This window comes from Corvus kubaryi, unplaced genomic scaffold (assembly GCF_017639235.1).
Source record: "Corvus kubaryi isolate FWS band 111438036 unplaced genomic scaffold, C.kubaryi_AGA036_p1.0 split3-73, whole genome shotgun sequence".
Classification (NCBI taxonomy): Eukaryota; Metazoa; Chordata; class Aves; order Passeriformes; family Corvidae; genus Corvus; species Corvus kubaryi.
Window position 1 is genome coordinate 34,199,662 of NW_024582091.1, and position 23,712 is coordinate 34,223,373.

At 37.7% G+C, this 23,712-nt stretch overlaps 1 protein-coding gene across 3 annotated transcripts in view; it reads left to right on the forward strand.

Annotated features, from left to right (window-relative positions):
• The first annotated feature begins 769 nt into the window (after nt 1-769).
• LAMA2 (laminin subunit alpha 2) overlaps nt 770-23,712 on the forward strand; it is a 348,381-nt gene continuing 325,438 nt past the window's right edge. For 2 of the 3 annotated variants that reach the window (XM_042017501.1, XM_042017503.1), the window contains exon 1: nt 770-953. In XM_042017501.1, coding sequence (XP_041873435.1) covers nt 863-953 — 91 coding nt within the window. In that variant the 5' untranslated portion in view covers nt 770-862. The remainder of the gene's footprint in view (nt 954-23,712) is intronic. The other variant, XM_042017502.1, reaches the window with a different exon arrangement.

The following is a 23,712-nucleotide window of genomic DNA, read 5'->3' on the forward strand; positions in this document are numbered from 1 at the left end:
ATGAGCATCCAAGTCAGAACTAGGCTGCCAGCACAATCTTGGTTTTGTGCCACACTCACACTGTGAGTTGAGCCCAGGTCACTCTTTCTAATAGCCCATGATGTCCTTTCTCAGTATGCTCACTGAGAAAGGTTGGAAGCCTCGCTGTTTCACGATGAAACCTGGTTTTTATGGACTTTTTAAATGCAATTTTTTTTTCAGGAGAACTGTACAATAGCTTTTAATCCACATTTTATTTTAGTGCAAGGTTAATTTTTCCTTTATGCAGTAATATGGATTTTTTCCCTGTCATACCTGGCTAGCGCTGACATACTACTCCCAGGCACGGCAGGAAAAATGTGCTTGACTCCGTCGCAGTTCTCGTTTCCCAAGTGCCTTCTCAGAAAGCTATTTTTCTTTTCCCCCGCCATAGCACAGGTATTTTTTATCTCTGTCGGATAACCCGATAAAGGCTAACTTAAATGGCGAGCACACTTCCAGGCGAGAGCGCTTCCCAGCTCTCGGGAGCGGCCGTCGGGCAGGCAGGCAGGCACGTGCCTCCCTCCTCGCGCGGCGCCTCGTGCCCGCCCGGCGCCTGGGGCCGCGCTGTTCCCCCCTCCCGACGCGAGGGGCTCGGGGGCTGCTCCCGGGCCGCGCTCCAGCCCCTCGGTGCCCACCGGCCCCGCTCGCTCCTCGGCTGCCCCGGAGCCGCGGCCGGCGGCGGGGCGGGGAGTGTGCGTGTGGGGGGGGGGGCAGGGGTGTGTCCTGCTCTCCTGCTCTCCTGCTCCCTGCCCGGGGCACCGGGGTCTCCTCTCCTCTCCCGGCGGCTGCGGCTCACTCGGCTGGCCGTCCCGCGGCGGGACGAGTCGGCGGCCCGGGAGTCATGGCTCGGGAAAGTTTGCCGCTGCTCCTGCTGCTGGCGGCGCTCGGCAGCCGAGGCCAGTCGCCGTCGCCGCCGCCGCCGCCGCAAAGAGGTACAGGGGAGCGGGGAGCGCGCCTCGCCCGCCCGGCCGGGACCGCGGAGGACGCGCAGGGGAGGCGACCTTGCCACCAGCTCGGGAGTCGCTGTGGTGACGGGAGGGGCGAGGGAACAGGGAGAGCGTGACAAGTGACCCCCAGCCTGCAGAGAGGGGACTCGGCGGGCGACACCATCTCTGGTACCTCGGTGGCCGGGCCGAGGAGGGGGTGCTGCCGGAGCTGCGCGGCGGCCCCGGAACATCCCGCCTCCCGCGGCAGTCCCCGGTCCCGCACACACGCGCTGAATGACCCGGTTCGGAGCAGCGCAGGTGGGCTGTGCTGTGCTGTGACTGGACGCGCAGGGGGAAATCATGTAGGTGAGGGACGGCTGGAGGACGTGACCTGGTTCCCGAAGCGTCGCACCAGCGTTACGGGCTGATCTGCTGGCAGCCCTCCTCCAGGCGGGATGTGCCCGTCTGCTGGCATCTCTGTGACAGGGGAGGCTTGGTAGGCTGTGCTGAAACACGTGTGGGCTGCCTGGACTGCTTGTACTTCAGGTGGCAATTTGATGCACTTAGCCCGTCACAGAGCTTTTCTCGGTGTTAAAAACGAATCACGACTGGCATGGGAACAGAATCAGTTGTATCCTGCATGGGTAGTAAATGTCTTAGACATACCATTATCATGCATTATACAGTGTTTAGGTGTGTTGACATTAGAAGGTTTGTTTGTTTGTTTGTTTGCTTTTTCAGTATTCTGCGGAAAGATCAAAAAGGGTGTTGCACAGGTATGGGAGAAATAAACTTTAGTCAACTTCTCAGCTCTCATAGGAGATCCTTAAAACCATTCTTCAGCCCACAGTATTCCTTCTGGTGCTTACATTTGTGCACTTAACATTTTTAGCCTTGCTGAAATGAATTCACTTAGAAGATATTGTGGGTATGTCAAAATAAAATTAATTAAAGTTCCTGGATTAACAGCTATCTTCCCTTTGACCCTGATGTCACATTATAGGCTGAACATTGTGGATTAGGAATTTTTACGGTTTCGAGTTTACTTTGGAAAACACGATGCACTGACATTTCATGGAAAAAGTGTCTCAAGCAGCTGACTCCTTAATATGACTTCTACTGTATGAGAAGAAACGGCAGTTTTTCAACTATCTGTGTAGATAAAAACTCATCTAGAATTAGACTCTGCTTAGATGATGACTTATTGGTAAACATTGAAGTCTGGGATAAAAGCAGAGCATTTAAAATACAGTACATCATGCATTTTCTTCTTGCTTTTTTTTTTCCTTTTTTTTTTCCCCCTAATTAATTTTTTGGCTAATACTGATTTGGCATTTCTTTTAGTATTCTCTCTCTCTCTCTCTCTCACATACACACACAGACACTTACAGAGAATGTCCTTTTGTTTATGCAGTATCATGGTTCTCTTTAACCTCAGCAGTGAAGGGATATGTTAATTATTTTCCTTTTAAATTAGAAGTGGGTGTGTTTGGTGTTTATCTGCTGCATCACTGATATAAGTGAGTTCTGGTAATTCAGTGAGGAATCCTAGGACTTTTAATTAAATATTAATGTGGTGATGGAACCTTCTAAACTTAACAGTTGAATTCAAGTCCTGGCCTGCCTAATTTTTATGCCATTTACTGTCTTCTGAATTTCTTTTTACGATCTGTTGCAGCTGCTAGGAGGTGCTAGCACTATGTAGATGTCACTGTGTTGCCCACTACAGAAAAAGAAGTAATGCACTCCTCTGTTGTGCAAAAAGTTAGAAAAGTCTGACTTCACTGAAGTCCTGGGGGATTTTTGACGTGTACAAGAATGTTACTGGACGTATGGTTTATATCTTTAGACTTACAGCTTTTGTTTTTCCACTTAAGTGTTATTTGGTAATAAACATAACGTTGGATGCTAAGTATTGCTCTCTAATTGTTAGCACCAGTTGGATGTCTGTGGACAAAATTATGTAACAGAGCTGCAACGCTTTGAAAAACAGTATTTGAGACATCACGATGAATTCCCATGTTGTTTTTTAGAACAGAACAGTTCAAGAACATTTTGCACCTCAAAGATGGGAACAGTCTGTATTTCTTTTTTTGTTTCTGTTCTTGTGGTTAAATTTTTTTCCTTTTAAAATTGTTAGAAGACTTACTGTGGTCAGAAACCTGGAGTTAATTTCAAGCTGGTGGGGTTTTTTTGTTGGTTTTTTTTTTTTTTCCCCCAGCTACACGTATTATCTGTTCTTTTATTGTTTGAAAACTAAATAGTCATGTAGAATTTCTGTTGTGGTTTAACCCCAGCCATTGACCAAGTACCACACAGCCCCTCACTTACTCCTTCAAAAGCAGGACTGGGGAGAAGATCAGGTGGGTAAAAGCCAGAAAACTCATGGATTGATGTAAAGACAGTTGTAAAAGCTGTGCAGGCAAAAAAAGCAAAACAAGGAATTAATTCACTGCTTCCCTTGGGTAGGCAGGTGTTCAACCATCCCCAGGAGAGAAGGGCCTTATAATGCATAACAGTTACTTGGGAAGACAAACACCATCAATACAAACATCTCACCCTTCCTCCTTCTTCCTCCCACTTTATATACTGAGCATGATGTCATATGGTATGGAATATCCTTTTGGTTATTTGGGGTCATCTGTCCCAGCTGTGTCTCCTCCCAGTCTCCCATACACTCCCAGTCTCCTCCAGTGTGGCAATACAAAAAGCAGAAAAGGCCTTGGTTCTGTGTAAGGCCTGTTCAGCAATAACAAAAACATCTCTGTATTATCATCACTGTGTTCAACAGAAATCTAAAACACAGCCCCATATGAGCCACTGTAAAGAAAATTAACTCTACTCCAGCCAAAACCAGTGCAACTTCTCAGAAAATGAAAGAATCAAAACCCAGAAAGGCATGTGCGTCCTACAACAGTTTTTCTTAAAGATGTACATAACTTGCAGTTTAGGCAAACTGACTGATGTGCTATGTAATGTTCCTTTGAATCTTGAATCTCAGCCTATTCCATGTGGAATGTGAGCAATGTGCTACAGTAATTTAGAAAGTAATGTAAAATTTCTTCTGATCTTGAATTTATGCATTTATTAAAAGGTCTCAATATTTGTTATCAGAGAGAACGGAAGCTATGTATCTATGAAAGGTGTGAATAGTAGACACAGGGCTAAGGAACATACACTGCACAGTAACTTGATCTGTAGTGTCAGCTGCTGACATCAGTGGAGATAATTCATGGAGTACAGGTGCTTTTAGCATGTGTGGAAGGAAGTGTAAGTTGACTCCAAGAGGTGAGGTATATAGGATGCTTATAAAGTCAGAGTGAGATGTCTCCCTCGAAAGAGAAATGAGGGGTGAACATCAGCAGGATATGACTGGTGCCAGTCTGTTAGGCAGTGGATGGTGTCAGGCAGGTCAATATTTTTAAGTGTCTCTGTAGGTGTATATTTTTTAAACAAGTTTCCAGAGAGTTTAGTTCAAAACTGTGTTCTCTGTGTTATGTTGTGACAACTAGGACTTCCAAGATTCCTTCCCACATACATACATACCTGTGTGTATATGGTACCCTATACTCTGAAAAGTCAAGAGACAAGGCTAATAGAACATAATTTTAGTATTTCAAATTCTAAGAATGAAGAATGTTGTGTAGACTCAGATTCTCTCTTTCCTGAGACAAAAAATGTCCAAAATGCTTTGTTTCTGTAATCCGTTAAAACAAAAGTCAATTTTTCTCGTTCTTCATAGGGATTTCTTTGGAGTAAGGTCAATTTCAAAACTAACCAACACCACCCAGCTCTAATCTTGTAATGGAGAGCATTTCCATCATGGTTAATGGCATTTAAGCATTCAAAACATTCTGCTGGCTTTATTTGGAGAACAGGCCTTGTAAAAGATTTAGTTGGTAAATTTGCATTCTACTTTCCTGAGAAAACAAAACATGGTTTAGATGATTGTTTATCAGCTTGTTCTCACCTAAATAAATTTTGAATCTGTTACCCAATATGAACAAATTTGAAAACAATGAAAAAATCTTTTAAGATATAATCACTGAAAATCAATGGCTGTTTAAGAGAAAGAGTCCCAAAGTATTTTATCTTCTGTGAGAAGAAGAGTAGAATTTAGCCATTATCTAACCCATTCAGTCCATGTAAGTCAACATGTGTAGAACTCTGGCTTCAAGAATATGAAGGAGAATACATCCATTGTGGAGGGCTGGCATCTTAGAATGCATAAAATTCTGTATATATATTTCTTTAAAAAAAAGGAGTTACTTAATCATGCTTTAGGATTTTATAACAAGTAACAAGCTTTGTTCACTGCAGGTGTACTGCAATACAGTACATTCTGCGTGTTCCCTTTTCACAGTCAGTCTGTATGCTGTTTAATGCTTTGGCAGTTAAATTTTTGGTGATCTGGAAATTATGATTTCTGTTACCTTGTTATTATTATTTATTTAAATGTGTGTAATAAAAAACCATACTTGGTTCTAACAATTCTTTTAGCAGTATTTAGTGCTTCCTGATCAGTAGGGATTAACCAGCCCCAAAATGGTGGGACATGCTGCTCTCTAATATACATTGTGATTGCTTTTAACTTTTTACTTCAAAGCTGTTGTCCATATCACTTTCTTATAGTTTAATAACTGGCTGAGACAGTGAAAGGAGAGGGAATTGATATGTATTTCAGGTTAAGAATGTGAGAAAGGAAAACATAGTAAAGGGCCAGCCTAAGGTATTAGAAATAGGTAGAATTGCCCAGACTGACTGGAGCCATGAATATGTGAGGTTTTTGTGTACGTGCTTTAACTAGAAATAACCACAGCCAAAGCGAATGAGGTAGGCCTTGTACAAGAATGTGTGAATTTCTCCAAGCAACAAATAAGAACATAAGATGGTAAGACGCACTTTATATTTAACCTCCTTATTATTAATTTTTCCTCCAAATTTTTTTACATGAGTCATTCTTATTAGGCTTGAAATGCTAAAGTCAGAACAGTGGTTCTTTAACCTGTTCCAAAAGTCTGCTTTAAAATAATACAGCAAACAATCATTTTTAATTAATTCAGGCTGGAGGAAGGAATCCACCCACACATGTTCTAATTTCTTATCCAGCTACTTGGACTGACAGTTTTTTGAGATTGTAGTATTTTGGAATAAGAGGCAGCATGAATTCCTGGTGCAGAGTGGATTTTTCTTTTTCTCTTTTTCTCTTTTTCTCTTTTTCCCTTTTTCTCTTTTTCTTCTTCTTTTCTTTTTCCCCCTGAAGTCCAGACTCCTCATATTTACAGGTCAGGAACAGTGACAGGAGACAAATACATGCAAATGTGAACCAGTATGCACACCTAACTATCTCCTTTTCTTTCCCAACTTTTTTTCATAGGTAATAACTCCGTAATTACTGGATATTTTTCTCTTAACCAGGAGTTCTGTCTAGAATGTGTGAGCTCATATGTTGCACACTAGCAACTCAGGCCACACTAGCAGTAATACAGACCAAATCTTGCTTACAGATGTAAAATACAGACCAGTATGTTATGTTTGTTAAACTTTATATTGATTCCATGCCTTTGTTTGAAATAGGAAGGAGAATGCCTTGTGTTTGCCAATAAAGCTATTTCATGAGCTGGCTCCTGCTGATGACTAGATGTTATTTATTTTCTTTTACCAGCTACTGTAGTTGATAGCCAATTCCTAGTTTCTGTTTTTCTGCAGTTAATCATGTTTTCTTCAATCCAAAAATGTAGGTAAGAGAGGTACTGAATAAAATGGTTTTTTGGACTTCTGTACCATGGGTAAGGTCAAGATTAGACCTTTTTTTTTTTTTTTAATGATTTATTCTTATTAGAAAAATTTTAGGATTTCCAGAAAAAATAACTTGGATTTGTGTGAGTTTTATACTGATAAATAATGAAGATCCCTCAGGATTCTTGCAACACTCCAAAAAAAAAACTGTTACTACTCAATTTTTTTCAGCAGTTCAGTCTCCATTAGTTACACCTTAGCGTCACAAGGATTTTCATAGGACTCTTGCTCCCTGCCAGATTCCTCTAGCAGACATTATCTTTGAATCAGACCTTGTAATAACAGACTGTAGAGCAGCTGTAGCAGTATTATGCCAGGGAACTCTTGTGAAAGCTCAGGAAGAATAATGAACATTCCTGCAGAGTGGATTATCCAAATACCATTACAATGCCTTGTTCTGTCCCAACTGACATGTGTATGTACTGCTGTCATAATTCAAAGATTTAAGATGTAATAAAAAAATTACCTAAAAGTGAACAAAATACTACATAAAATCTATTTTTATAGCTATATCAATTTTTTTAATGGCAAATTACTATATGTTGTTATTGTTCACCTACCCCTATAAGTGGGGGTATTCTTTGAGGTCAATTAGGAAGAATTAGAAGGATGAATGCCTCTGAACATACTGTAATGTATTTCCCGCTGCTACAGGAGAATGGAGCAACGCTGGGGATTGACAATCAGAAGCTTAGAGGTGCAGGCAAAAGAAATCAGAACCCCTGTTTTTCTGCGCACTTCCAGTGATAGTGAGAGTTGATTTAGGATTTAGTTTGGTTTTCTGCATATACACCTACTCCTTAGATGAACCCTGAGAGTTTCTGGTGCCACTTTCACTCAGGCTACCTTTAGGTTTTGATGGAAGATGCTGAATGTGGCAGGTTATTACTCTTTTTATGCTAACTGCTCAACAGCTTGTAATCCTGTTCCACAGAAATGTCTGGGTAATCTCTACTGTAAAGAATTGCATTATATATTAACTTTCCTGGAATTTGTCTTGCACTGGGAATGCAGAACTACTGCTATACATTTGTTGCTGAATAACTTTTAGACTGGGAGAAGGAACAAATAGCTTTTTTTTTTACATATTGCTATGTTTCTAAATATGTATGATAAAATACTATGTGGCGGTGATAACTATTTTGTGAATTTTCTGAGCACCTCTGCAATGGTGGTAACATGATTAGTCTGGATTCCTCTGGAAGCCACAGAGCTCAATGGAACAAGAAGAAATCCATGCCTTCTGAAGAGTACAAAGTAACATGGTAAAAAATACAGGGCTTTTGAATTTGATATGTGAAACCACCAGGAACAGAACAAGTATGTTTGTGCAAATCCCAGAGCTGGTGATTGGTATGTGGTGCACTTGCACATCTAATTGGACTGTGTGAATTATGCATGTATTTTTTGTCACGTCAACAAAAAGATGATTGCAGACCATCACAAGTACATTTCTTATGTTTAACTTTAAGCCATCATTGACACTACTGAATTAGTTAATATTACCGGAAAAAAAAAAATTCTTGATACTATTTCATCCCTGTGGATAACCTTTTTAGTCAACTTTTGTGACAGTTGTGGCAACACCCCACTTGTGAATATAAGAATTCCAACATGCAGTTCATGGCATAAAACAGAGTACATTTCTCATTGGTTGATTTTGGTACAATTGGAGATTATTTTCTATTAATCATTCCTTCTCAAAGGTGACTGAGCCCTCACACCAAAAGGTTTTCTTTACCATGGCACCCCCCCTGCCCCCCCCACGTTTAATTGAAAAATATATTTCTAATATGCACACTGAATTGTTCTCTTAAGCACTGTGTCTTTCTACAGCTGGATACAGCCTTCTAAATTAGCTCCATTGTATTAAGGTTGTTGTGTGGGTTTAGGGTCTGTAAGTGTCACTTTTGTTACGCTTACATAGTAAATATGGGAAATATTTTCTAAATTCAGAGTCAATTGGAAGCCTTTACAGGCATGCCCTGTAATCATTGATTATGCATGCAGCTTCAGCTTCTTCACCCCACTGCAGCTTTGACATAGAGAGTAAGACAGTAATTTGCTGGAAAAATTAATAGTTAAATGCTTGTATCAACTTCATAGCTTGCTAACTAGAGGAGAAAAAGTACTGAATCTGCTTGCCATGTTGGTAGGAGTTATTTAAAAGTGACTTTGAAGCTCATAGTTTAATTGGTGAAAGAACTTTTGTGGCATATAAAAGTGATGGGGAAAGCAACAATAACAATAATCATCATCATCTGCATCAAGAGCTTGAGTCAGTTCTTGGGGAAATGAGATGCTGTCTCACAAGAATAAAGTGTAACTCAAGTTGTTAGACTGAGTTATTTGTCTGTTCATTGAGGATAAACCTTATCCTTTGGTCAGGGTTGTTGCAGATGATTTCAAATTCGGCTGTATTTCTTAGATGATAATACCTAAAGGAATCAATGGATACAGCTCATTCTAATGTATTGGTTCTTCATGATACTAACACGTCTGAAAGCTGTTTGTACAGTACTTTGCTTCCACCTGCAATATATATTTGTCCCAAAATATCTATTTAAATAAACTTTTGTGATTCAGAGGTTTTTAATGTAGCTACTTGTTCTGCCAGTCTGCTTTTTGCTTGCACCTCAATTAAGTCCCATAATATCACTCAAAATAATAAAATTGCATGTATGCCACGAGTAAGAGAGAGATCAGTGCTTGGTTTAGTATATTACTTTGGACAGAGTGCAAAACTGTGTGTGTAGTTTTTGCACAGTGTTTCTGTTTCTCATCATCTATAAAATCTGGGTTTGGTTTTAGTCATTTGTGACTTTTCATTTGAACACATAGCTTACAGATACGTGTACCATTACAAAAACATATATAGCTTGTCAGTGCTCATTTTAAAAAACATTGAGGAATACAATATACTTCTTGAGGGGAAAAATTTGGGAGAGAGAAGACTATTTATTCCTGTCTGTAAGAATAAAAATAAAAATAATTAGATATGTTGTGGGATGACTGCTAAGAAACGAAGCTTTTTTTGCTTCAGGAATTAACCTTTGCTGATGTGAAACCTTGTATTTATATTCCAGGCTCTTTCAGACTAAGGTAGAAGCGCCATATAGGCAGAAGTTGGTATGGTGCTGGATACCATGTATAAAGTAGTTGATGAGAAAATTTGTGGTGATGAAAAAACTAATGAAAGGTACACAGTAATTTCTGATTGTGTTTAGCATTATAGAAAACATTGATAATATCCTTTGGGTTTTGATCTAAACATCAGTTACAGGAGGATAGAAATGCTGATTTGTGAAGTTATCAACTGTGGGTATAGGATTTGTTGTTAGCATGAAAATGTTTGTGAAATCAGCTTTTATACAAATTAATTAAGGCTGAGGAGTGCTTTCAGCTCAATAGCTCTAGGAGAAATAGGTATTTGAATTTGACGCTTATGGAAGGTTGTAAAGAATTTGGTATGAAAATGCTGATAAAGTAATGGCATTATATTATTGATTGTTGAACAGATTATATGAACAGCCTCATTAGAGGAGAAACAGAAGGCAGCAAAAATGATGCTCGTATTTAAAAAGGCCTCCCATAGTAACTTTATCACTGTAGAGTTAGAACTGAACACATTTGTAGACATAATGAAGTATAGAATTAGTAAAGACATGGATAAATATATTGTGTTGGCGAGATCCAGAGTGTTTTTTTATATTATATGGATAAACTGTCAAAGAATGTGTATTAGACATATTAATAAGGGATATTATAGAAGACCTGGGTTTTCAGAAGAGCAGTTGAGAATATGTGTAAGTATCATTAGCTATGATGTCACAGAAAAAAAGGAAAGAACTCAGTTTGACAAGCTGTATGCCTGTCTGGGATGGAGTTAATCTTAAATTGAATTGATAGATGTGAACGTTAGTTATGTTGGAAGCCATTCAGTAATTTTTTGTAATTCTTATGGTGGTCTGCTCTCCTTCACTTAGCATGAGAAAATGCAGCATTCAGCTAAACAGTTTCTTACAACTCAGTTTTTAAAGATATAGTAAGAAGCAAGTGTTCTGCCTTATCTAAGCTGCTATGACTGATCAGGAATTCCAGTTCTACAGATAATAATTTATAACCATCAATTTTCATGTGTATCTCACCATCTCTGTGGAAGGTGGGATAACTTGTAGGCAGTCTGCTTTAAAAATGGTGAAATGTGTTGTGGCTTGAATGTAGATTGTGCTTTAATCATACACTTCAGTTCTGTGTATTTGTGAAACAAACCAGTTGCACATTTCTCATGCAGGAAATTCTCAGTCTCACTTTTCCTTAATTTTATTTGTAAATATTTTCATGGAAAGACTTACACCTGGAAACATGAAGAAGTGCATCACAGAAAGTGTCACTGAACAGGCAGTTTGACTGAGTTAGGAAAAGTAAGGCTTAAATAGGTTTATAGTTTATATAAATATAGGTTCATATATGTCATTGCGAAGTGAAAACAACTCCTACTTTAACATGCATTATATGGACTTCATCTACTGCCTCTCTTCCTCTGCTATAACAATCACAGAATGATTTGGATTGGAAGGGCCCTAAAGACCATCTTGTTCCAATGCTCCTGCTGTGGGCACAGACACCTTGCACTGGACCAGGTTGCTTCATGCCCATCCAGACTGAATTTGAACACTGATATGGATTTGGTGCTTCCACAACTTCTCTGGACAACCTGTTCCAGTGCCTCACCATACTCACAGTAAATTCCTCCTGTATATCTAAACTAAATTTCTCCTCTTTGTTTAAACCCATTACTCCTTGTCCTGTCACTACACTTCCTGATGAAGGGTCTGTCCCTGGCTTCCCTGTAGGCCCCTTTCAGATCCTGGAAGGTTTCTATTAGGTCTCCACACAACCTTCTCTACCCTAGGTTGAACAGCACTGATGTTGCTCTTACAAAAACAGAGTTTTCTTCTGAGTAACTGCTGCATGGGCTTTATCAGTTTCATGCCAAAGAAGCTGAGTGGCTGAGCGGTGCCTAAGATAACTTGGCAGACCCCAGGATAAAATGTGACTGTAGGAGCCTTTATACTGCTCAGGTGCATGACTTTGCACATGGTCCACGAAGGGTGGGCACTCTCTTAAGCTACTCTTGTCCCATAGAGTCATTTCTGGGAATTAAAAGGAAATTTAGCTGAAAGGTATGAAAATAAGTACTTTCAATTATCTGAAAATTTGTTGATGAATGAATCCATTAATTGATCTATTTTTGTAATATATCATTTAGTTTCAAAATGAGTCAACATTATTAAGACAATCTAGAATGAGATGAAATTAGTTTTCTCAATCAGCTTAATAAACTCAAGTAATTATTAAATTCTATGTTAAAAAGCCATTATATTCTGCATTGCAGACCTTTAAGTCACTTTTGGAATTGGTTAAAAAATGTAGCATCTGTCTACAGTGTGACAGTTCCTGTACAATTATTTTCTAGAAGTGAAACTGAATTTTTGTATTCCCTGTTAAACTAAATCCACAGAGAGTCCAATGAAGCAATTTTCTCTCAGTTGCTGACTGTTTTTTCTTTATGGCTGTTAGTTGAAATATCTGAATAAAATTGTGTGATATGTTCTCATCTTAGTGGAAAGTTAGGTATGTTTGAAGTTACAGTGAAATTCTTACTGGCTTCCTCATGGCAGGAATTCAACTCCAAGAGGCAGCATACAGTACAGAACATAACATTTTGTTCTGTCTTACTGTTCTGCTGAACACATTTGTGTGCAAGCCATTTATTTCTACAATGTCTGGAAGAACAAGAGGGGCCAGAGGGTCCCAGGGGTGTCAGAATGAATTGTTAAACTGAAGTATTAGCTGTAGTTGAAAACTAGGGAGTGAGAGGCTACAGAAAGCTATTAAGAAGCGTTTAGTGTTGTTTCCTGTTTAAATGAGGCTATGTTTCTGTCTTTGTATCAGCTCCTTGGACTCTACAGCAGTACCTTAACAATAAACAAAAGATTTAAGATAAACTAATCCTGGAAACGGTATGCAAAGGGAAGTTCTTTAAAATTACGTATACAGATCCATAGTAGTCTCTCTGTGTCGAATTTGAGATGTTTTCACTGTATCAGCTGGGCTGAAGAAACAGCTGTTCTAAGTCTGTGAGGATCAAAATATTGACATGTCATCATATGGTACTTCTGGAATCCCACTGTTCTGTTACATAAACATGAATCACTCCTACATATGCACTTATGAGTGTATCTATGTTTTATGGAAAACCTGACAAGGGGTAATTCTAAGCAGTTATATAATTCTTTATGTACAAATAATTCTTGTAATTTTTACCAATGCAAAGAAACTGCAGCAAAGGATTCAGCCTTTATTGGCTAAAGTGTCTTAAGTAGTAAGCTCAAGAGGCTTACTCTTAGCCATTTTAGAGGCTAATTCTAAAAGAAGTCAGATTAATTTTTATTAGCAGAGCTAATTGTGTCTGACACCTTAGTAGATTTTAAGGTGGATTTAATGTGTAAGAGTGTATTTAGTGTTACTGGACCTAAAGAGATTTTAAGATATGATACTTCTCAGCCTTAGTTTACTCTAGGAAATATAATTAGCATGAAAGTGAATGAGTATATTTGCTTTAAATTTATTTATTTCTTTTTAAATTGGCAAGCACACACAAGCTGTTTTCTTCTGAGTATCTTTGCAGGTTTCTTCAAACAAACCCTGAAATTTTAACCTATTTTATCTGTAGTTAATGGATGTTCTCTCTTACTAAAAATCTTAATTCAATTTTTGTCCCTGGTGTGCTGTACTGTACATTGAAGAACTTAGGCTTCATCACGATGTATGTTGCTCTACCTAAGAAGCAACATATATAATGTTTAGAATTAATGCATTTTGCTGAGATGCATTAAAATTCCAACCAAATTAATTATCCAGGGCTTTCAGAATTTGGGGAGAATGTTGAGTGAATCTGTATTTTTGATACTAGACTATGGGTATGGGACTGAGATAAAGACGATATAGTTTAAAGCAAACAGATGGCCCTTGGACATGACCTAGCTGTGGCAACAGAGACTGTGAGGAGAAACAAATAAGGAGATTGTAGCTGTTCCGAGGCACTTTGCTTTTTAAAATAGTGTTCTTGAGAACACTCTTGACTTGAGACAGATTGTATGTCCCACCCTTGTAAGAAGCCTTTTTGTGTTCCAGTATTATTATTATTCTTCATCCCCTTTCTCTATGGAATGTTTCTGCATAACTTCCATTAAATTGAAATTATTTGTATCTGTCTAGAATAGATGTGTACTTGCAAGGTGAGCTAAGCTGTTCTTTCCACATTCGTAAATGATGTCTGTACACTGCTATTTAGATAAGTGCATTGTGCTTTTGATATAGTGGATGTATAATGGAATACTGAATTAATATTAGTATTCTAGCAACATTATTAAATCTAGTAGGTTCATGTCTTCTGTCCACAGACAAACTTATCCTTGGATCTGACAGCTTACTTGGTACAAGACCTGAAAGGGAAAGATGGGGTGTGCACACCTCGAATAATTTGTTTGTGGGTCAGTCTTCAGCCTCATAAAAAAGGCTCAAGAGGATTATTTTAATAGGCCTGGAAACAGAAGTAGTTCTTCTCTTGGAAATATGTTGTTGCCTTACAAAAACATGCATTTGTGCATCAACCTTGTCTTCCTCAAAAGTGACGGGGGGGTTTTTTTGTTGGTTGGTTTTTTTTGTTTGTTTGTTTTATTTTTGCAAAGCAAGAGGCGCTCTTGTCAGAATGTACTTCTGAAAAATAGCAACACTTCTGATGCCAGATGCTCTATGATACTGAATCATCTATTGTTGCATTCAGTTATTTGAAATGTGTGATGTGGGATTATTGTTTTCCTTAAAATCTGTAATTAATCTGCTTGAGAGAATCTGGGGTCAGGTTTCCTTCTCAGATAGGAGTATTCAAGCACAATATTCCAGGAAACTCTTCTGGCTGATGCTTTTTAAGCGATGCATGCCATGATGCACAGATATATGTATATTTCTCACATATTCTGTTAGTCCAGTCATGGTAAATACAGATTATTAGCCCCACATGTATCAGCTGACCAGAAAAATAGTAACATGACACGTATGTGGTTTTAGAATGTGGTATTTGTGTTAAGGTGATCCTCAGTGGTGTGGAGAGAGTGCTGAAGCTGAGAAGGAGTTGTGTAAATAGAGATGCTGTCCTTTATTTAAGAGTGGTACACTTTCAGTGTTCTTGTTCTACATGCTCAGTATGGGATCTTTGAAAATTATCCAGTTATTGTTTTAGAGGAATGCTTAGTGTTTGCGGAGTCAGGCCCCAGAAGGACAAGTAATGCATGAAGGACGCAGAAGTTTAGTGGCCTTCTAAATCAGGTCACAGCCTATTTTTTTGCCTTTGATAACAAACTCTAGTAAATTTGATATTTGAACAACATAAGGAGGAAGTTATAAATTTAAATAAAAGTTAAAAAATAATGCCCTAGATTTGCATCTGGATTTTGTTATCAGTCTTAGAATGCTGCCCAGAGCAACAGTATGCCGCATGGGAAATCTGATAATGCTGTGAATCTTTCAACCTTATGCATTCTAATCTGAGTGTGGTTTCCTGTAGTATTGCTGATATGCCAGATAAAACAAGCTTGGATCCAAAATCAACCACTGTTATAAATGGATGCTCTCTGTTACCCCATTTGTCCTGTAATCCATGATTAGCTGTTCCCTATCACAAAAGGGAAAACATTATTATATTCTATTTTGTGTGTAGACTTGCTTCCAAATGGTAAGCAATTGCTGTTTACATGACTGTTTAGTTCAAGTACAGTTATATTTTATTTTATGTTATGTTTATGTGCAGAAATACTTTTATTCTAAGCATTGTCTTCAGGGTAACTAACTGCTTTCATGTTTCTTCAATGGCTGTAAAACTTTTCACCATGGTGATGAAATTATAGTGATTTCGCTTCCTCAAAGTAAGCTTTTTTTAAATTTTGTTGAAATTATATACAATAGATTACATATGAAGAATTAAACTCCAACAGCAAAATTCAGTGTGAACAAATAAAATTAATTATTTTGCTGCTTCTGAGTGCTAAGTAGAATTTATGAATAAAAATACCAAGAGCTGGTCCCTTTTATTCATTTTTCCCTGTCTGAGGAGACTTCCATCAGATGTTTAGATATGAATTCCAAAATCCACATTTCATCATTATACTGAGAGAGTTTTGCCGTTTTTCTGCTCTAAAATATGTAGTATTACACAGTAGTCCCCCCCATTTCACTTAAGGATTTTCATATATGTAAAGAAACAAAGGTTTTGAGAGGAATGCTGTTCTCTTATGCTAGAAATTTTTTTATCATTGTGTTTCTCTAACTCAATAAGGCATTTCAAAAACATAACAAAAAAAAAAAAAAAAAAAGAAAGTTACCACAGAAGCCCAAGCCACTGAGACATGAAGTGCTGGGGGAAGCATCTGTACGAATTAACATCAGGCACGTAACTTGATTAGGGAGATGTTCTGTCAATCATTAACAGAGTTGTTTTACTTCATACAAAACTTCAGAGTACAAGTTTGAGGCACTCTTGATTTTTCTTCTGAGGGAGGCTTGCTTATATCTAAATAGAGAGATTAACTGTCCCAAATTTAGGGGCCTTACTTTCTTGCCTTATACCCCGGTACTGTTAGAAAAAATTGCAGGTCATGAGTAAAGAACTAATATAATTGAATAGTGGGGATTATATAATTAGCAATTGAGACCAACACTGTTTAGATAGAAGGGCAAAGAAAGAATTGTAATGAGAAAAAATATTGGTGATGTTACAATATGTTGAAAGACTAGACTAGACTAGTCTCCATGGCTGAGAAATCATGCTTCTTTTTGTTTTCTGGGCCAAATTAATATTCAAGAATTCAGGAGAACAGGTTGAGTAAGAAGTGTGAGAATACTTTTCAAGTACTTTGGAATTTGGGCCAGTGTCCTAGGAGTTGAAAAGTGTATATTTAAATTCTTTTGGGCAATTATGAATCAGTCCTCTGTACTGAAGCTATTTGGTTTGTTTCAAAAATATGTTTGTGAAGCCTTATTAGATGTGGAAGAGTGTCAAAATTCACAAATCATGTACTGCTTGGTGGAGGTGGCAGTAACTGAAGTCTTAGAAAATGAGCAATACTTGTAGTATTGCTAAGAGTGAAGTTGAAATAGCCAGAATTGGAACAACTCAGAAGCTGAGACCTACTCTGAAAAACTCAAAACTTGCTTTTTTTCTTTAGTGCTGTCATTTTTGAGTAGTACATGTTGACCACATTTTGTCTATATCTTGCTAAAAGTACTGCAGGCAAACAAAGTTTATACAAAGACATAGAACTAAAGTTTTCAGGGGCAAAACTGGTAATAGAAACCAACTACCAATGCCTTCTGTAGCCATTTTATTACACAGCTATATTCAGTGACAGTTAAAAAGACATGGTTTTAATTTGCTTTATAGCTCAGCTTTTCTGTGAAGAAATTGCATCTGTAAAATATTACTTGTAGCTATGTCATGGTTTAGCATAGTTAGCATAGAACCAAACCACTACAAACTGTAGTTATGGTTTAGTGATAGTAGTTAAAGATTGCTATTAGGAAAGGAAAAGGAAGCGTATTTCCAGCTTTCATTTTGAAATGCATGTAAGCCGAATTCAAGAAGTAAGTATGATTGTGACTTTTGTAAACCCAAGAGAAGGTAAGAGCAGGAAACCCTTGTTCCTCTCATGGTGGAACAGTGACAAAATGATAGTTTTCATCCTATAATAATTTACTTTGATCTCTTTATAGTGCAGAAGATTCTGCATGACCATCAGGAAATTGAGGTCTGTAAAATATTCCATACATCAGGACTACAGTGTTGGGGAAGAAAGCGTAAGGACATGGTAGATTTGATGTAGTGAGAACCACATGCCTAGGAACTCACAATGGCAGAAAGGCTTTCCAATGTTATTGTGTGAAGTTCACTGATTAGTTTTTTTCCAACTAATTTAATTTCTATCTTTCTGAAAAATAAGTAGCCCAAGGAATCAGAATCATATCTGGAACTTGGCTTCTGTATTTATAAGGCAAAGATAGTACCTAATGCCAAGCAATGATGTCTTAAAATTGAGATTTTCTGTACTATGAGACCAGCCTTAAGGCACCCAAATTTGCAAGAACTGGGATATAAACCAAATCTACTAGAGTGCACATCACCAGTACACAACTTTTCATGGCTATTCCCATACTTTTCTCTCCTCTTCCAGTGGAATCTTCCCTTCATAGGTTTTTGGGGAGCAGGGAGGGTATGGAAGATCTAATAGGTTCCTTGTAAAGACTGATTTTTAACAAGGGGTAGGTTGCCAGGTGTTACAAAGCTTTCTGAGGGGAAAAGTAGTGAAGTTTCTTCCATTTCTTCAGTTCTTTTCTCGTATCTCCAGGGGCATGGGATACGATCAGAATTTTTAAAAACGTGAGTTTATGCTGTAAAATTGAAATGTTGTGTTTCATTTGTGTGGCATGACAAACCCCAGATATTGTTGTGAAAGGAGCAGCTGTATGTGATCTCCATTACCTTCAGAGAATAGGTGTGGTTCATGCTTGGCAATCTTGTCAGTGAACTTCAATAAATCAAATATAATGTAGCTGTTTTCCTTTGAGATCTTCTTGTACTTTCTAACCTAAAGCTGGGCCAACAGAAGATTCTTTGCCTCAATAGCATCAGACATGACAAACAACTGTTGTTGGGAAGTCTGCTTATCCTTTTGAGTATATGGATTGCAATTACGCATGACCCAGAGGTAAATGTTGACATTTTGTACACTGTGGAGGGTTCTTTCACTACATGTGCTAAGCGGGCTAGCACAATTTAAATGCCTTTTCAGCATGCTTCGGTTTGTAGCTTTTAGAGGTATGAGGAAGAGGTTGAAAATTGGGAAAGGCAGTGTTTGTGGTGCCTTTCCTTAAACTCTCTGCATCATATGGAACATATATAAAGTTACCTGACGAGCAGAGAACTCTGTGAACATTTTTAATGACTGTATTAAAGCCAGATGAACTCCAGATACTTGGTTTTTAAAGCCTTTATTAGAACTGAATTGTTTTTAATTAGGTGAAAGAGCCACAGCTCTATTTTAAAAAAATATCTAGGTCCTAGTGGGTATGATGAGCCATTGTGGACACTTGATTTATTCTTTGCACTCATGAGGGCTTGGATGCTGTTTCAAGATTTTGGAAGCCTGCTGAATTTCTGGATCTGCCTTTCTAATGTGGTCTCTTCATGAACGAGGGAAGCCTTATCTTGCATACAAATGTAGCTAGGCTTAGAATTTTGAAACAGGTATGATTTTCTTCTGCAAAGAAAAACAGTAGTAATGGTCTTAGTCATGGAACAATAATGGTCTTGGAGTCCTTCAGGCACTGGTCTATTATGGTGTTTCTGTGTTTGGCATGAAAGAAATAACAGGTGAAGACAGTCTGTCTGTTATGCTTGCATTGGAAATCAAACTCAAGAGGATTTTACCCTTAATCCTTTGACTTGTGTTGTACTTTCTAAAAAGCTATTAGATTTTGGCCTTGCAACTTATTTTCTTACACCAAAGCATGAAAAACTAATGCTGCTTACATCTTTTTTTATATTGCTGTAATTTTCTCTCCTTTTTTTTTTTCTCCATGATGGTCTTTTCCCCATCTCTACTATCTGAAATTGACTTGAAAATTATTTGTTATATAAATCCTATATTATATATTCAAAGATTAGGTCCGGGAAACCATAAATCTTACTTTTAAAGCCCAGAATGTTCACTAGGCTAGATAATTCATTCCTTGAAAATGAGATTGTGAAACAGGGAGACAGAAGAAGGAACTAGGATGTTACACTGACTTCCCTGCAGATTAGGCAGTGAATTAGGGAAGATTTATCAAGATGATGCTATAAGGCAAATCTCTGTAACTACGGGTCTGGTTTCAAGCTTTCTATTCTGCTGGACTCTGTCAGATATAGAGGGATGAGATCATTTAGTAGACCAACTAGTTTACATAGGGAAAAATGAATGAACCTTATGGGTGCTCAAGTCTTTGTTTAGGATATGAAAAGAAGGTACCTTAATAATACCTTTGTCTCATCGAAAGACACAGGGAAAGAATTTTGAAGTTTCTGCACCTTGTAACAAGAAATTTTTTGAAACCCCAGTAAATTCTCATGAAATGACATTTGTGATCTGCTAATAGCCACCTTCCCTTGGTACAGAACTTGCTAATAGCCACTTTTCCTTTGATGCAGAGCTCAATTCAGGAAAACGTGAGAAATTACTTGCAGCTTGGGGTTGTGAGGTGTATAGGGGAGGCAAGATCTTTAAAGAGATAAATGGCTGTAGCTTGGTGGAGAAGTAAAAATTTCAGGAACATGAACTTAGAAATCTTCTTAAAGGCTTGTGAATAATGACACAGGTCTATTATGGACAGAAGTTACCTTTACTGCATGCCGTAGATCTGTCTCAGCATTTAAGTATCAGGTATATGTGATTATTTTTCCTTTGGGTGCTATCTGGGATGTCCCATATATTTTGTCTGTATCTAAGGTACTCTCACAAGCTTTTTTAAAAATACAAGACACTCAACTCCATATTAAAAAAAACAGGATAACTGTTTTTCTGTGGTCTCTGCAAAGACATATATATTCATAAAGTAAAAAATATTCAGGCTTTAAAACTCACGTAATAATTTAGATTAGAATAGCTAGACTTTGTCATGGTGAATATTGAGCTACCTGTAATGTTACACAAACTGGCTTTTTGGGAGCATGGAATGACTGCAATTACAGTCAATGAAGTATTGAACTTATAGCTGAACTCCACTGAAGTTAAGCTGCATTTGACAAAGTCAAGAATTCAATAGAGTACAGATAACTCTTTCCTTCCTTGTTGTTTTTGAGTGGTGGTAAGTGCAGGCATGTTGTGAAAGTGCAGATAAAACGTATTTCTCTGTATGTGGTCTCAGTAGTACCTCCTGTATGAAAGATAACTTGGCTGTAGTTCTGATACATGACAGCTCTGGCTCAAGCTAGGTGTGTTCATTTGTAACATGATGCATGCACAAGCAGTATTCCTGGAAATGGATATATTGTCTTAAAAGTTGTGGTGTTTTAAAAAACATGTTATTTTTAAGTAAATGTGTAAGTGTATATTTATATAATTATGTATTGATCTATACAGAGACTATCCGCTCAAGTATAATTTCTCTGTTAAGCACTCTATTCAAGGAATAGTGGAGATATTTTCCATATGAAACAAACTAAATTAAAATAGGATAAGTGTTAGTTAAAGCCTAATCTATTTCTTGAGCAGTTCCTCTAAGTGTCAAGTACTCAGAGAATTACTGGTAGTTTACATGAAGTAATAGTATCATTAGAATATTTTAAAAACTGACAATTGATTGCCAGTATAACATAGATTGTGAAGGTGTAGAGGAAAAAAAAAAAAAAGCATGAGCAGGTAAAAGGCTGAAATCCAAGACCTTGGATTTTGTGCTTGTCTTGCTATGAAGTGCGTTGAGGCTGTGTTAGTCAGTCAATACCTAGCAGCCAGGTAACTAGCCCAAAGCAAGTATGCTTAAAATATCATACATTTTTCAGTTCTGTTTGTGGTGCAGTTTGGAATGCTGATTGCTTTGACCAGCAGCTGGGAGCTTTCTGATCAATGTCAAAGTGCCATTTTGCTGCTCTGCAGAATCAAAACTGATCCTTCTACTATCTAAATCCCATTTAAGCACTACACAATTGTTTATTTTAATTAAATTGGAGGGACTTACATATCAGCACATGGGTCATCCTTAGTATGAAAGAACATTTTTATCTAGGCAAAAAAAAAGAAATCTGAGCTGCTAAATATTGTGTTCTTGTTGGAATGGAAATAGAGTCAGCAGAAGGGGTCTGCCATTCAGTCATGAGAGAAACAGAGACACAAATGCTGGTGGCTTGTCTCACTGGAACTCTTCACCGAATAAATGAGCATGTAAGAGCAATTGTGTTTTAAATTTTGGGAACTGCTAGAAAAGGGGTAACTTGAATTTTTTTTAGTGCCTGAGGCAGAAAATGATGATAGGCACATACAGAGTTAAAAAGCACTTGTTCTCTTCTGAGAAGTAGGACAAGATGAATGGAAGGACTCAAGCAACCTTTGCATGGCCCAGTTCACAAACATATAAATTCCCTTTCTGCCAGTTTACAATGTTTTTAGCGCAGAAGTAAATTAGCATTTACTTGGAAGATATTTTGAATGACACTTAGTTTTCGCAAACAGGTATGTCCTTGGCTTTCCTGTTCAGTTTTTAAAATATGTTTATATTTTAGTCTTGATTTTGAATAGCTTTAATCAAAAGGTTGTAATTTTTAAATTTGTTATTGGAACCTGTTTTTTCTTAGAATCCTATTGCTTTGCAGCATATGATTCGCACCTTGGAACAATACCATTGTTCTCTAATACTATTATTTTGCTATGATGTATTGTACTTTATATGTGAAGTACAAAAATTCTGGAAGCTGCAGTGTTTCTGTTCACTGCCAGATTGTGCCTTTGGATGGTTATAATCAGGAGGTACAATTACTCTGAAATACAATTCAAGTGAAGAAGTATATACATATTTTGAGGTTATGGTCAGTTTATCAGGGCTAGTAGTCCATGTTATCATCCACCTACCATCCAATCTATAACTTCACGCCATTTATATTAAAATATGATCTATGTAGTTTTTAATTTCAGGTGTTGTGAGTAATGTAAGTTTTCCATATGTTTCTACAAGAATTTCATTGTGTCACTTCCTTTCAAAGATTTTTTTAAATACAGTAGTATATTTGCTGTTGGAAGGAAAATGTTTTTAACAGCTATTCAGTGTTATATAAGGTCTTTCTGTTCTGCAGTTGAAGAGTTTGTCACATCTTGTAGATGATGTAACTTACTTAAATGTGCAAATAGAATGATTGAAACTTTGCAGCAAACAAGCCAAGTGTCTGTATTTCACTTTCCTCACCTCCTGGCTTCACCTTGACTCAAAAAGTCACTCCCATACTTATGCTGGAGGACTGATGTATTATTCATTTTAATTCCCATTTTTCTTTCTGTTTTCACCAATACCATGGGAGCTGCTGTGCATTATGGAATGTATGCATAAGGATTGTGCCATATCTGTGTAGATTACAAGCTGTGGTTTTGCTTATCCAGTACAATTTAAAGGCACAAATGAAGCATTGAAGGCATCAAATTATATTGTGATATCTGTAAGTGCAAATTTCAATCAAATGCCACCTGAGAAAAATATTGCATTTAGTGTTTGGAAGCATTTCAAATGATTTGTGCTTGGCATTTGCATATCACAGTCAGTGGCCTTGCTGTGAAAAAGTCTTCTAGTTTGAAGTGTTCTGAAATGTTAATTGTTTGGCTTCATGCAATTACTGAGGGATCTGCTTCTGTTTAGAAATGTTACGCAGAGAAAATCATTATTGTATGGATGATGAAACATTTAAGAGAAGAGATGGAAAATTACAAAAGAGTAGAAAACAAAATAATTCTCATTTTTCGTGGTGAGGACCTGCATATATTACATCCTTGAGCAAACTGGCTGACAAACATAATTTTAATCTTCAAACTACCCTGCTATGTCCAATATCATAATAAAAAACCCTCAGCCTTTAGGTAACTAAGTGTCGCGGGTTCGGTTTGTAACCGGGCGGAAACACCAATTTAGTGTAGTGGTTTGGTCCAAAATACTCATTACTGTTTATCTGCTGTGAGATAAGAATTAGGAGAAATGCAAAACAGGCACCAAACTTGAAAGAATATAAAGAAGTTTATTAACAGACCTAAAAGAAGAAAAAAAAATTATACCACCTTCAGAACTCTCCTCCTCCCCCCACCTTCCTCCCTTCTCCCACTGACAATGTGAAAAG